The sequence below is a fragment of the Durio zibethinus genome, chromosome 3, assembly GCF_047325235.1.
Source record: "Durio zibethinus cultivar Kanyao isolate XHJ-2024 chromosome 3, ASM4732523v1, whole genome shotgun sequence".
Taxonomy (NCBI): domain Eukaryota; kingdom Viridiplantae; phylum Streptophyta; class Magnoliopsida; order Malvales; family Malvaceae; genus Durio; species Durio zibethinus.
Genome location: NC_143164.1, coordinates 9,127,320 through 9,141,473, shown reverse-complemented (window position 1 = coordinate 9,141,473; position 14,154 = coordinate 9,127,320). Strand labels below are relative to the sequence as shown.

Genomic DNA, 14,154 nt, shown 5'->3' with positions numbered 1-14,154 from the left:
GAAGAGCTTAAATGTGTGTTTAAATATATTTGTCCATCTTAATAGCCTTTTTCAAGGAAATATGAGATTAAGAGTTAACTTTTTGATTTTCCTGTTTCTAATGCCAAATAACTACTTGAACAACATTGTTTTGTCATTTGAAACTTGTTGAAATGGTTCAAGGTAGTTAAAAATGAGCTTGACTAGTTGTGAGATTTATTAAGGTCTTTTTCAAGCAAAAATTAGCTTCAAAATATCAAAAATAAAAATCTTAAAAATATTAAGTTTTGAATGATTTATCCTATTGTATTTTGTATAAATATATTTGTTTGAATGATTTTGGCATGATGAAAATAATTTTGTGATTTTTATACATATTGATTTATAATTGTTAAACTTACCTTTATGATCATGATGTTTAAAATTACTCAATTTGTTTATAATACTTGAATCTTGTGAATTATTTAAACTTAATTGTGTTATACATAGTTGTTTTAACTCTTGATATGTGATTTTAAAAGTTGATAATTAGCTTGTGCTTAAATCATACATATTGATGTTTGATTGTTTATCTTTTGATTATTTAAAAATAATCTTGAAATATGCTTTATTCTTTGTCCTTATTAATTTAAGATTTATTTTTTCTCTTGTGTTGATGAATTGATGAACTTTATGTGCTTAAGTATATATATTGATTCATTGTTCATCCAAGTTTTTGATCAAGATATGTGTTCATATAATCATTAATTCAACTTGACCTTAATGCTTATGATTTGAAAATACTTAAACTTTTTATCTCTTGATTTTTGAAATATTTTAAAAATACTTGCTCTTATGCTAAATTGATTCATTAATTTTGTGAAATATTTTGGAACTTATACTTAGTTGACTTATTTTTTGGTTTGGGATTAAGTATTGGTGAACTAATTGTATTTAATGATATGTATTCTTAGTTCATCTATTGTTCTTGTCAAGTGTGTGCTTATATGAATATGATTGAGCTTTACTTTGCATACTTTTAATATGACTTAAGTGAATGATTTTCTTATGGTGCTTATTATTGTCCATTTGGCTTATAATTTGTGTAGACATATATATGTTTTTATGTTAAAATTTTCTTAAACATGTTTTTAATGATAAATATATTTATTTTGACATATTCTTTGGTAATTTATTGAATATACATGATTATTAAATATGTTCTCTTTGCGTTCATAAATGATTTAGAAAGATTGATGTTTTGCACATTACTTAAGAACTTTTGCTTTAATGCCACCATTGTGCTATATGATGTTCATTATGATGAATGATCTATAGCTTTAGTTAATATTGAATGATTTGCTAGCAAATTGGCAACTTATGCTTAGTGAGCAAAATTCTCTTTTGCCTAAAATGACTTAGAATATGGAATTTATTTTCTAACAATTATTATAATTTTTATCAATTGATATTCTTAATGTTATTAATGAACATTTTTTTGTCAATAATATTTTCTAAGTCTATGCTAGGAGAACTTGAAATGAGCATGAATGAGCCTACATTTTTTGAATTTCAAGTATAATAAGTAAAGCATGTCATCATCATCAATTAAGCCTAGTTTTGCTCAATTAAAGTGGATTCGAGAATTCAAAGCCAAATGAGCAGAACAACAAAGCTCGACATGGATAGAGGTAAATGTATCGACTTTATGATATGATGTGTGAGTTTAAATACATATACATGCTTGCTTTGATAAGTGCAAATATATGATTTTGTTTTAGAACATATGAACACATTGCACAAATTAGTCACTAAGCCATTTGGTAAATATTGTTCTAATATTTTTAAAAGCTTGGATTGATTAACTCACCTTTATTGATATTCATGTCTAGTTCTTGATTGCTTTGATTAATAGTTTTCATTGCATGAATATTTGCTTAAGATGAATATTTGAACATGGCTATAAGTTGGATATGTTGATTTCTTGATCTTTAAATTGATTTGACTCATAGATTATTAATTATAAATTTGAAATTTATATACATGTTCATTGATTGAAATCATTGAGATGGCATGTACCAAATTGTGCCTAAATGCTTGCATATTTTTTTAATTAGGTATATGGCTTATGCATTTTACGTATGCTTGTATGATTTTGATTGAAATATATGATTGAATACTTGCATATGTTTGAGTTAAGTACATTGCTATGCATTGAAATAATTTGGATTATAATTGAATAATATGCTTTCATTATTTTTTTGCTATAGCATATATGTTCATCATGTTTGAAAAATTATGCTTGTATAATTTTTGTTAGGACATGATGATAGAACCTCAATGCTCATTAGTACTTATGATTTATTATATACATATGAGCTTTTTGTTCTTGTTTGGATATGATAGCTTATGAAAGAGTACTATTATCATTTATGCATGTATTGAATGAATCTTTCATATGCTTAAAGTATGTGTGCTCTATGAAAGTTGTTGAATAAAATTGCTAACAACTGGTAACAACTGGTATCAAAATTGTTAAAGAATTTTTTAACTTTTATGGACACTTTTTTATGTGCCTATCTTTGATATAGTTTGTATTTTTCATGTAAAATTGTGTGTGCCTTATATTTATTTTAAAAATGAGAAGAAATCTTAAAATACAATTTTGATTGATTTGTTTTGTGATAACAATTGGTATGCTTCTTAATAATATATCTTTAACAATTGATATCCATAACAATTGGTATGAACTTGTATGCATATGTTTGAATTCATGCTTAATTGTTATTAATATTTTAGGTCTAAGCACATCTTATTCTAACATGATTTATGAGTAGATTGTATATCATTCATTGTCGTTTGCTCATAAATTTCATGTAGTAAATTTGAAGACTTATCCTAAAAATACTAACATTAGATATACTTATGCTTTTGTGTTTGAATATATGTATGTGAACTTCATTGTGCATATTATACTTGATTATATGCATTCAAAATACTTTTGATATTATTGGTATCAAGCATTTTGTCCCGTAGCTTGAATTGATTTTTCTTTCTTTTGAAATGACAAAAAAGAAGGAAAGAGTTTAAAAATATTTCTTTTTATATGCTTATAGCAATTGATATAAAAGTTTAAATATTTTATATAAAGAGCATAAACAAAAAATAGGAGAAATGTTTCATGAATATTTTTTTAATGATACCTTTTTGTGTTTATTTGCTCATTAATATGCTGAAGCCTTTTTGCTATGACAGAAAAGAGGAGAATTATCATATGGACAAATTTGCTTGTGCTTGATATGCATATGTTTTATTGTTCTTATTTCATATATTTGACTAACATATATTTGTTGAGTTATATTGGATTAAGATGCATTAATTGAGGGGGAGTTTTGCCTTGTAAAGTTTAAAGGGAGTTGGTCAAAATATTTTTTAAAATCTTATATGTCTTAAAGAAAATTTTTTATCAAACAAATTTATTTTTAGGTTTTGTCATATCAAAAAAGGAGAGATTGTTAGTTTTGAATTGATCTTTTATTTTGAAATAACAAAACATTAAGCTAAATAAGCTTGATCAAGATTTTGAAAAAGATTTATTTATTACATGTTTTTAAGTTTTATATTTTGGTACTGAATAAATAATATATTTTCATAGTGTAAACAAACCTTTCTTTATTTTCATATTTCTCAAACCAAATCTATTTTTAAATATTATTTATTTGAGCTTAAATGAAAGCTCAATTGTTGTTTTTAAACTGAACTTATTCATTTTAGACTTAATACAATTTTAATAATATTGGTTTTGAGATATAGATTAACTTAATAAAGTTGTTTTACAAGAATAAAGTTTTTAAACATTGAATTTATTTTATTTTTCTATATTAATTCATAAAGCTTTAATATTCAAATTTTATATGGTTGGAAAGCTTTTTGAGTCTATTTTCTAATGGATTAAACAAAATCTAAATCTAAATTTTTTAAGAAAAGATTTTGAATTTTTACTAGATACTTTGCAGTTGTCTAAAAACTGCACAAAGGGGTAGCTTTAAAAATTTACTATAATTTGTACAAAATGAATTAGTGATGAATTTTATATGGATAGAAAGTCCTTTAAGTCTAGTTTCTAAATCTTTAAATGATTTTTGATTTGGATTTATATAACTCAAGATATGATCAAATTAGTGAGTAGAGTGCAAAAGAAGAGACAACTATCCAGCTTTGACAGAATCGATTCCTTCAAGGAAGGGATCAATTGATATTTTACCTAGAAACAAATTTTTTTTTGAAATGACAAAAAGGAAATTGATCACCCTTTACAGGATCGATCAATTACATGAAGGGATCGATCGGGTCGTGTTTTTCAAGTGCAAAATAACTCATCAAAATGTGAACCAAATGATCCCTTCAAGGAAATGATTGATCGGGTCTTCCCAAAACATCTCCAATGGTTAGTTTATAAAGTTTCAATGCTATTTTCTTCTCCTAAGCTTCCCTAACTTCTAGTTCTTTCATTTCTCTAGATATTGGCTACTCCAACACACCAAGCATATTGATGAACCAAGAGAGCAATAACTAACAAGCTAGATTTTCATTCTCTCAAAGAATCAAGAGTTGTTAGAGTTTAAAATCCATATCTTTTGTATTTGTTGTATCCAAGCTATATTGTGTTATTTCATTCATCAAACTTTTTTGTATTTCATTAGGCAAACACTTAGCCTTTGAGAGGTGTTTTAAGTTTACATTTTTATTAAGTGATTTTGTAATTAATAGGTGAGGTATCATCTTGAATTTGTGGGATTGAGAGGTTGCTACTTAGCATAGAAAGTAGAGAGTGTAAGGTTTCTATCTTAAACCGTAGAGAGAAAAAAGATAGGGTTATAATTTTAATTCAAAATTAGTGGATTGAAGTTTTGATGTGGACAACCAAGAAAAAAACATGTAAGTGCATTGTGAAAAAAAAACGAACTTCTATAAATCATTATATTTAAATTCTTTATCCCTATCTCTTTGCTTTGATTATAGTTTATATTTGTTTCAAGTTCATCAATTTGTTGTCATTTGCATTATATTGTGATATTGATTTTAATTTTTCATTCAATTATTTTAAAATCATTGTTTAGGAAGAATTTAAAGAAATTCAATTCACCATTCCTCTTGGATCACTATTGCACCTAAAAAACTAAAAAAATTGGGTAAAAAATTTTTTTATTAAATATTAAATAAGCAAAAAAAAAAACACTAAATGAAAAAATTTAAAAAGTACAAAGATAGAAATGAGTTTTCAAAATATATAATAGAAATGTAGGTCTTATATTTTTAAAAATATAAATTATAAAAAAAAACATAAAAAAATGTCTAAGAAAATTGTGGGCTCCATTAAAATATAATATAAAAATTATAAAATAGTAATAAATAAAAAATAAAAAATAAACTCATAAAAAAAGGCTAAAAATTTTTAAAAATAATGGGTCCTAATAAAAAAATATGTCTCAACCAAAAAAAATATTTTGAAATAATAAATATATAAAAAGTAAAAAATTAAAATATAAAAGTAAAATGATAAAAAATTTTATTAAGAGAAAAAATAGGTCCCACCATTCAAAAAAAAAAAATGAGGCCCGCAAAAAATAAATTTATGATATTATATATTTAAAAAGTTAAAAAAATAAAGACATAAAATATTAAAAAGAGCCGAAAAAAATTAAAGCAACAAAAGTGCTTCCCATAAAAAGGTAATGGTCCCTACTTGAAAGTAATAAATTTAATTTAACATTGTTATATATTTAAAAAAATTAAAAAAATAAAATATATAAAATGTAAAAAAGTAAAAAGGTAATTAAAGCAAAAAATTAAATAGAAAAAAAATGGGTTCCATAAAAAGTTAGAGGCCCACTTGAAAGTAATAAAATTAATTTAATCAAAAAATTAAAAAACAAAAAAAAGCGAAAAAAGAAAAAGAAAACAAAAACCGAGAAAAAATGGATCCCACGAAAAAGGGATGGGCTTCCTTTAAAAAGTTAATTTATAATAAAATATCTAAAAAACAAAAAATAAAGAAATAAAGAAAAAAAAAGAAAGCAAAAAAAAGACACGTGATAAATAGTGCATCTGTATAATTACAATATTTATATTATAGAGTTGTTAAATTAAAAAAAAAAAAATAGAGAAGGCAAAAAAAAAATGGTATAAACAGATATCATACATAAAAACAAATTTTTTAACAAACATATTTTAATAATTGTAAAAATATTTATTAAATATTAAAAATAAAAATAAAAAAGAATTAAAAATAATAATAAACATGACAGCACCTAAACTATTAGTGTTTATAGGAGTTTAAGTTAAGCTCATACTTGATATTAATAATTTATATGTTTTTTAAAATTCGATCCGATTTGAAATTTCGAATTTCAAAATTTTTATAAGCTCAGCTCAAATTAAAGAAAAATCTAAAATTCACTTATTAAACTTAATTTATATAATAAAATTAAAAAAAATGATTAAATTAAGTTTAATGAGATTATATTTAATTCACATATATGTAAAAATAAAAAATAAGAATTATATATGTAAAAATTAAAAATAAAAATTATTTAAAAATAAAAATTAAATTAATAATATATATAATTTTTATTTTATATATATGTGAATTAATTTATATATAATTCAAATATATAAAAATAAAAAAGTTATATATATATATAAATTTGAATCAAGTCAAATTGAACACAGGTTTTAAATATTTTATCTAAGATTTTGTTTAAAATTTAAACAAATATAAAAATTATGTCTAAACTTGTTTAATAAATTTTAATTTTTTGTTTAAACTTTTTTAAAACTTAAATGAAACTTCGATTTGGACAAATAACGTGACACTTAATTAGATCTAACCTAAACCATCCATACGTTAATAAAATTTAGGTATTAGATTATGGCGCTACGGGAACGATCAAGACAGTTTGTGGGCTCATTTCAGAAGAGTGTTTGCCAGCATACAACTCCTTATTGCCTCCCTTCAAAAAAATCATACTTAATCTGGACGCACATTTCCAAACCCCTTCTTCCTTCAAATAGATATCACTCCTCGATTACTTCCAATCTGGGATTCTCTCTTGGAAATGGTTCTAAAATTAAATTTTGGTCCTACGAATGGATTGAAGGTAATATACTTTCCTTTGGTTTCCCTCGTATTTTTGCTTTGGCCATCAACGAAACTGGCTTCGTGAATGAATTAGGTATGTGGACTGGACAGTTTTGGCAGTGGTATGTTACCCTTCGTAGAAGAATATTTGATTGGGAAACCAAACAATGGGAGTATTTTCTCTCCCTGATCAATCTTCATTGTCCACACAAACGTCATCATGATAAGAGTATTTGGAAAGGTTCGCCAGATGGTGTTTATTTAGCCAAATCCTTCTGCTAAATCTTTTACTCCTACTCCCATCTTCCTTCTATGGTTTGGAAAGTGGTTTGGTCCGGGCTGGCTCCACCAAAGGTTGAAATCTTCTGCTGGCAGGTCATCAAAGGCAAAGTAGCAGTCGAAGCTGAACTTGTTAAAAGGGGTATACTGAAGGAAAATATGGCCCTTTATCCCCTCTGCCGCTCGCATATTGAAACGGTTTATCATCTTTTTTTCAACTACCTATTTTCTTGGAATATCTGGATGCTCTGTTGTAATCTCAGGGATATCAAATGGGTTGGTCCTGAGAATGCCTCCTCTTTCTTCCTCTCTTGGCAAAACTCCTCTTCTGTTAATACTAACGCCGATCTCTGGAAGATGATCTCTTTCGTTACTACCTGGTCTCTTTGGCTTCACAGGAATGAGATTGTTTTCAAACAGAAATAGGCCTACAGTTTGCAATTGGTCGACATTATCAAAGCTAGACTTGCTTTCTTGTGCAAAAGTAAATGGCCTTTTTTTAGTGCATCAGTTTCTGACTTTTTCCTCAACCCTTCCTTTGTTCCTGTTAGGTCTATAAAGCACAAGCAGCGTCCTGTTATCACTTGGCATCCTCCGCCTCCTGGTTGTATAAAGCTCAATGTTGATGGTTCGAGGCCTCTAGTAAGCCTGGTCCGGCGGCTATTGGAGGAATTTTTCGTGATCACTCTGAGGCTATTAAAGGTATCTTTTCTATGCCCATCGGCGTGGAAGACTCGAATTTTGCTGAGTTCTTGGCTACAAAGGAGGGCCTGTCTTTATTCTCTTCTTCATATTGGGTTACTGCTTGCAGCCTCATTGTTGAAAGTGACTCAAGTAAGGCCATTCATTGGGCTAATTTCCACTCGCTTGTTCCATGGCGTATGAAGCACATCTCTAACCATATCGAACGTCTCAAATTCAATACAAAAGGTATTATCTTCAAGCATATCCTTCACGACGCCAACACATTGGCTGATGGCTTGGCCAAATCTGGGATACCTCGTGCGAGCGCTTTGGTGTCATTGTTTTAGTTGAACTGAAATTTCTTTCCATTGTCTTCCTTGAGCGGTTTTTGTTTACCTAACTCTTTCTTCAATAAATTTTGCTTGCCTTTCAATACATACATACATATATATATATATATATATATATATACATATTACACATGATTCAATCTCAACACATGAAATTAATTGTGAGTAGTTAGAGAAGATGGCAATTCAGAAAAGATTTGCTAATGGAAGCAAAGAAATAATGATGGAAATCTATAGGGGTGAGCAATCAACCGATTTGGTTTGAAAAAATTAATAATCGACTTAATTGATTTTCATTCAATAAATAATCAAACCGATCGAATATTTTTAAATAATCGATCATAATCGAGATGACCAAAATTGGTTTAATTCGATCAGTTAATTAAATAACTGATTTTTTTATCATTTTTATTATAAATAATTATTTAACAATAAATTCAATTTAATAAAACTCAAACTCAAGTATAATTCAAATTAAATGACTAAAAAATTTAATAATTTTAACAATATTTACACAAAAAAATAAATAAAAATATTTATCTCAATTTTTTTACCTTTACTTATTAGAAAGTTAATTAATTCAATCACTTCAATTATCAATTTTAAAAATAAAAAATCAATCGAGTTAATCAATTTAATCGATTTAAAAAATCAATTATAATCAAAATAAAAAAAAACGAATCGATTCAACGGAATTCATTCGATTTCAAATGATATAATTTATTCAAATTGACTTTTGTTCACCGCTAAAAATCTGTCCCTAATACAAAAGTCCTTCTCTTTCACATCTTTTTCATGAAAACGACGCAAAACCCCCCCAACGTGATCATGTCAAATGCTTGAAAATTTTTAATCAGATCCCAATAAAGACTTGCAATCAACAGCTGCCTTTACCCAAGTATCAGTTGATATTATCTTCAATTTTGATAACGTAGCAATGCTAGTACCTTGTTTTGGGTTTTGTAGGAAAGTGACATGGAGAAACGAAATGTGAGTGTATTATATGGTTGGCATGTAGTTGTAAGGCTTTACGAAAGGAAAAAGGTTGAAAATGGAGGAGACTGCCAAGTGTTTCTTCCAACTTGTTGGAACATGCAAGTAAACATCATGAAGCAAGAAATGCTGACCACTTAAAATGCCATGAGGTTTTTTTTTTTTTTTAATTAAATTTTATTAAGAAAGAGAGATTCAAATTCTTACTTTTTTAATAGGGATATATATATTTACTATTAAATTAAATTCAAATGCGTATGACAATGTGCATGTAAATCGCATGCCACATGATAAGTTGAATATTCGTCCTAAACATTTGACACTTTAATAATAATTCTTTGTTCTCGTGACATTTTTCATGGTTAGGATTTGTGAACTAAGAAAGTCAAAGATTAATTAGCGAAAATCGAGAATGACTTGTGATGAAGTATAAGCTTCGTTAATAATTGTATGATTTATGAATAAAGTATTAGGTTATTAATTTAATAATTAAGATTCAAATTTTAACTTTTTCAATTATATAAAAAAAAAAAATCACCCTCACAATATGAAATTAGTCCAGATCTTTTGTTGATTAAAATGAAAGCAATAATTAGTATCTAATACTTAATTAAAGTTTTTTAATGAAACTGAAAGGAAGGAAGGGATGATACGAAGCTAGCCACTGGTGCACGAGCAAACATGCCCTGTGACGTTCCTTTGTTTGACCCATTTGTTTGACTAGCTCACCATGCGGTTTTGAATAAAAGAAAATTTTTTAAAATTATAAGTACAAAAGAACTTACAAATATAATCAACTATTATATTTATTATTAATTAAATAATCAATTAAAAAACTCAATAAACTAAAAAACTTCAACAGACTGAAATAAATCTAAACAATCAAACAATTACAACTAGGATTGATTTGACTTATCAATACTTCAATCACTGTCTAGATGTGGGACAATGAATTAGAAATGGCAAATGATTGAATGTGGAGATTAGAGAGCCACACACGGTCCATCCACCAAAGTAATTAAACCAGTTAGAGTAGACTACAAAAAACACTCACCATTACAATCGATCACACAGCTGGGCACTTCCAACTTTCAAAGCCCCTCCATTTCTTGGTCCTGACGACTCGGCAACCGCCCACGTTTTTGCACCATCAACGCCATACTTATACAACTTACAAGTCTTACAAACTCGCTCCTACATGCCCATTCCTCTAAACTAGTTCTCTTTCCCAAAATTCCTTTCCTTCCCTTTACAATATTATCACAAAGCAAATAACCTTTGGTACATATTTCTGCCATCTTTGGGTGTGTTATAGCAACAAAATGTTCGCAGTTAGTGACCAGATGTTGCAGTACGCTCCTAGGCCAATATTGCCCATTGACAGGAATTGGAAATCCAACGTTGAACTTGCTCCGAATTGTCCACGTTGTGCCTCTGCGAACACTAAATTCTGTTACTACAACAACTATAGCTTCTCACAGCCTAGGTACTTCTGCAAAGGTTGCAGAAGGTACTGGACTAAAGGTGGTTCTCTTAGGAATGTGCCTGTTGGTGGTGGCTGTCGCAAGAGTCGAAGACGCAAGTCTAGCAGGGTCGAGAAAAGTGGTAGTCACCTTTCCATGAATTATAGTAAGAATTTAAATAGTTTTGGCAATAACCAGGAGGAGATGATTGGGGTCAGTAGTTCTTCTGATGGGGACTTAGGGAATCAACCAGGGCCTGCTAGTGGGTCGGATATTGACTTAGCAATTGTTTTCGCCAAATTCTTGAAGCAGAGTACAAGTTTTGATCAGCCTGATCAGATTGTAACTCAAGAATCGCCTAATGAAGCTAATGAAGGGATTGATGTATGGAGTTCTTTAGAACAAGATAACAACAGCCAGAATGATTCATCGATGGAGTGGCAGAAGCCACTAGTTCATTCAATTCCAGATTCTTATATGCTTCAAGAAATGCCTCAAGTTAAGCAGCAGCTAGAAGAAAATAATAGTGTTCATCAGGGATTTCTGGAAACTGATCACATGAGCGCGTTTGGGTTACAAAATCTGTTAGCTGGTGAAATGGTGCAGGATGCTTTGTGGCCTGATGATGCTCCAACTAACCCAATCTTTGAATGGCAACCAATGGCGCAACTGCAACAGTTCCAATCCTTTTCATTGGATGATGAGCTAAAGATTTCTGCAAATTTAATGGCCGAAAATTGGAGTTCCTTTGATCTTCTTGGGTTTGGACTTTTTTCAAAACCTTGAAGTTAAAGAGACTTTTCCAATTTTATATAGTAATTCATATACCATATACTTTTGTTCCTTTCTTTAATCTACTTAATTATAAGGTAGCTTTGTTACATTCCCACATGAATTGGCTAGTTTAGCTTTACTATTATTTTAACAAAATATAAATAATTTGTTGCTGGAAACGTGAAAGTTTATTTACCGTTACTGGGTTGGTTCTAATTGTAACACAATCCATACTTTAAACCTATTCATTTTTTTTTTTTCTCTTTGATATGTTAATTTCATTTTCCTTCTTTCTCTATTTTATATTTTAACGGCGTTTATTCTTTAAACTCCATCACGCTTATAAAATCAAAAAATCGGACAGTGTTTTTAAGGGAAATGTTGCTAAAAATGTGTTGCTAAAGGTCCATTTCTGTATATTGAGTAACCTTTCTCATCCATAATTTATTGCTGGTTCCAAATGTTCAGGAATTGAGGAATTTCCATGTTGCCTTGGGTATTAGCATGCATAAATGCATGCATTTGATCTCCAAGAATTATTAAACACCCCCAAATTGTTAATATCAAGAAATTAATCTTGTTCTTATTATTTTTTCCACACTGAATCTACCAGGCGTGCCAAATGCAATAGTTGTTTCTACTGAATCAGATTCATTCACTTGTCACCAACCTTTTTCTTTTATTTGTGAAAGAAAATTTTGAACTCAAATTTTTTAACATGAAAATATATGCACCTAACTATCATCAAGTAAATACGTACTGGGTGCTGTATTTACCAACTTTTAATTAGCTCCTTGTGAACTTTTATTTCCACTGTATATATTGTCATAATTTTTCCCGCAATATTATGGATAATTAAAAATAAAAAGTTTAATTGGTCATCATCACAGTAGAGTAAAGAGAATATTAATTGAACATGGGGATAGGGACCTAGCTAGTTAGAATTAATGTCCAAAAACTGAGGACCATGTGATCTATGGTAATGATATACCCAGCAATAGATGAGGGATGTAAGGAAATTAAAAGTGGTTTCCATCACTCCCATCACATGCATGTTAAGCTATATGAATAATTTATGTGGATAAATATATTTGTTGTAACCGTTGAGGGTATTGTTAGATAAAAATTTTAAAAACTTTAAAGTTTGGGGAATCATTATTATTTTTTTTATTTAAGTGTGATTAATTATTTAAAAATTTATCTTTTTAATAAAATTTTAAAGTTAATTAAAATTTATTAAAAAAATAATTTTTGATTTATAAAAAATAAAATTAGATATGAAAATACGATTACGCCTGAAAAGAATTAGTATTTATGCCGCACTCATTTTAATAATAATATCAATCAATTATATGTTATTATTTTATTTTGACAAAAAATGTCTTAATTTTGATATTTAAAAATAATTTTCTTAATTCTCTTTATTTTATCATAATTTTGATTATTTTCATTTCTCTTTTTTTAACGAGATTTTTTCTTTTTTTAAATATTATTTTATTTTTATTTGAAAAATATATTGGAACTTTGTTATTGAAAGTTTCTTAGAATATTTTAATATGTTGATAACATTAAAAAAAATTTTCTTACCTAGATATCTCTTAAGAATCACTATTCAGATTACTCAAGAATCCCATTCTTGAAAATTCGCATATATTTTTCATCATTAAATGATGCATATAAGATGCAAATAATAAAGCGTGACATTCATGCATATATATGTACATTTTATTTATGTATTTATTTTATTTTATTATTTTATTCTTTTTTAAAAAATATATTTGTCAACATTTCATTTTTTAAAAGAAAATTTTGATTATTAATTTTTTCCACATTTTTTGTATTTTTTCTTCATGACTAAAAGAGAAAGGATTTTTTTGTATTAAAAATTTTTTATAAATACTTCAATATGCTCGTAGTTAAAAAAAATCTTTTTAAGTAAAGATTTTATAAGAATCATTACGCAAATTTTCTTAAAATCTCATCATTAGAAAAATCTTTATTTTTCTTAAACATTTAATAATAGAAATTCTCATAAAATATAATTGTCTATAATAGTTATTTTCATAAGTATTATTAATTATTTCAAAGCATACATATCTTTTTTTTTAAAAATATTATTGGTATGAATAATGTAAAAACATTCAAAAAAATCCAAAATGTATAGAAACTATATCAAACAAAGCTTTGGTTTCGAAGCCCAAAGTCTTCAGTCTACAAAGCCCAAACACTTGAAGTCCAGCTATCACCAAAAATGGGCTCAGACAAATTGGGTTGCTGAAGAGGGTCGGCTAGTAGGTGCAAGTCGGATAACAGGCGAGAATTAGGTTGTGGGTCGGGTTGACCCGGTTAGTGCTTTTTTTTTAAACGATAAAACCTTATGTGCTCATTCCAAAATGTCTTTAAACAAAAACTCATCTTCTTCAAACAACAGCCAACAGCCCAGTATCCAATGTTGGCGACGCCGATGATGGTGTCGGGAATCTTCCAAAACTCATCCACCGGCTTCTTTTTT

General features: G+C 27.9%; 1 protein-coding gene across 1 annotated transcript; it reads left to right on the top strand.

The window, feature by feature from the left end:
* Nucleotides 1-10,459: 10,459 nt before the first annotated feature.
* LOC111301962 (dof zinc finger protein DOF1.2-like) lies at nt 10,460-11,957 on the top strand. Its single transcript, XM_022897927.2, has one exon. The coding sequence runs from the start codon at nt 10,728-10,730 to the stop codon at nt 11,652-11,654; it is 927 nt and encodes a 308-aa protein (XP_022753662.2). The 5' UTR covers nt 10,460-10,727; the 3' UTR covers nt 11,655-11,957.
* The last annotated feature ends 2,197 nt before the right edge of the window (nt 11,958-14,154 follow it).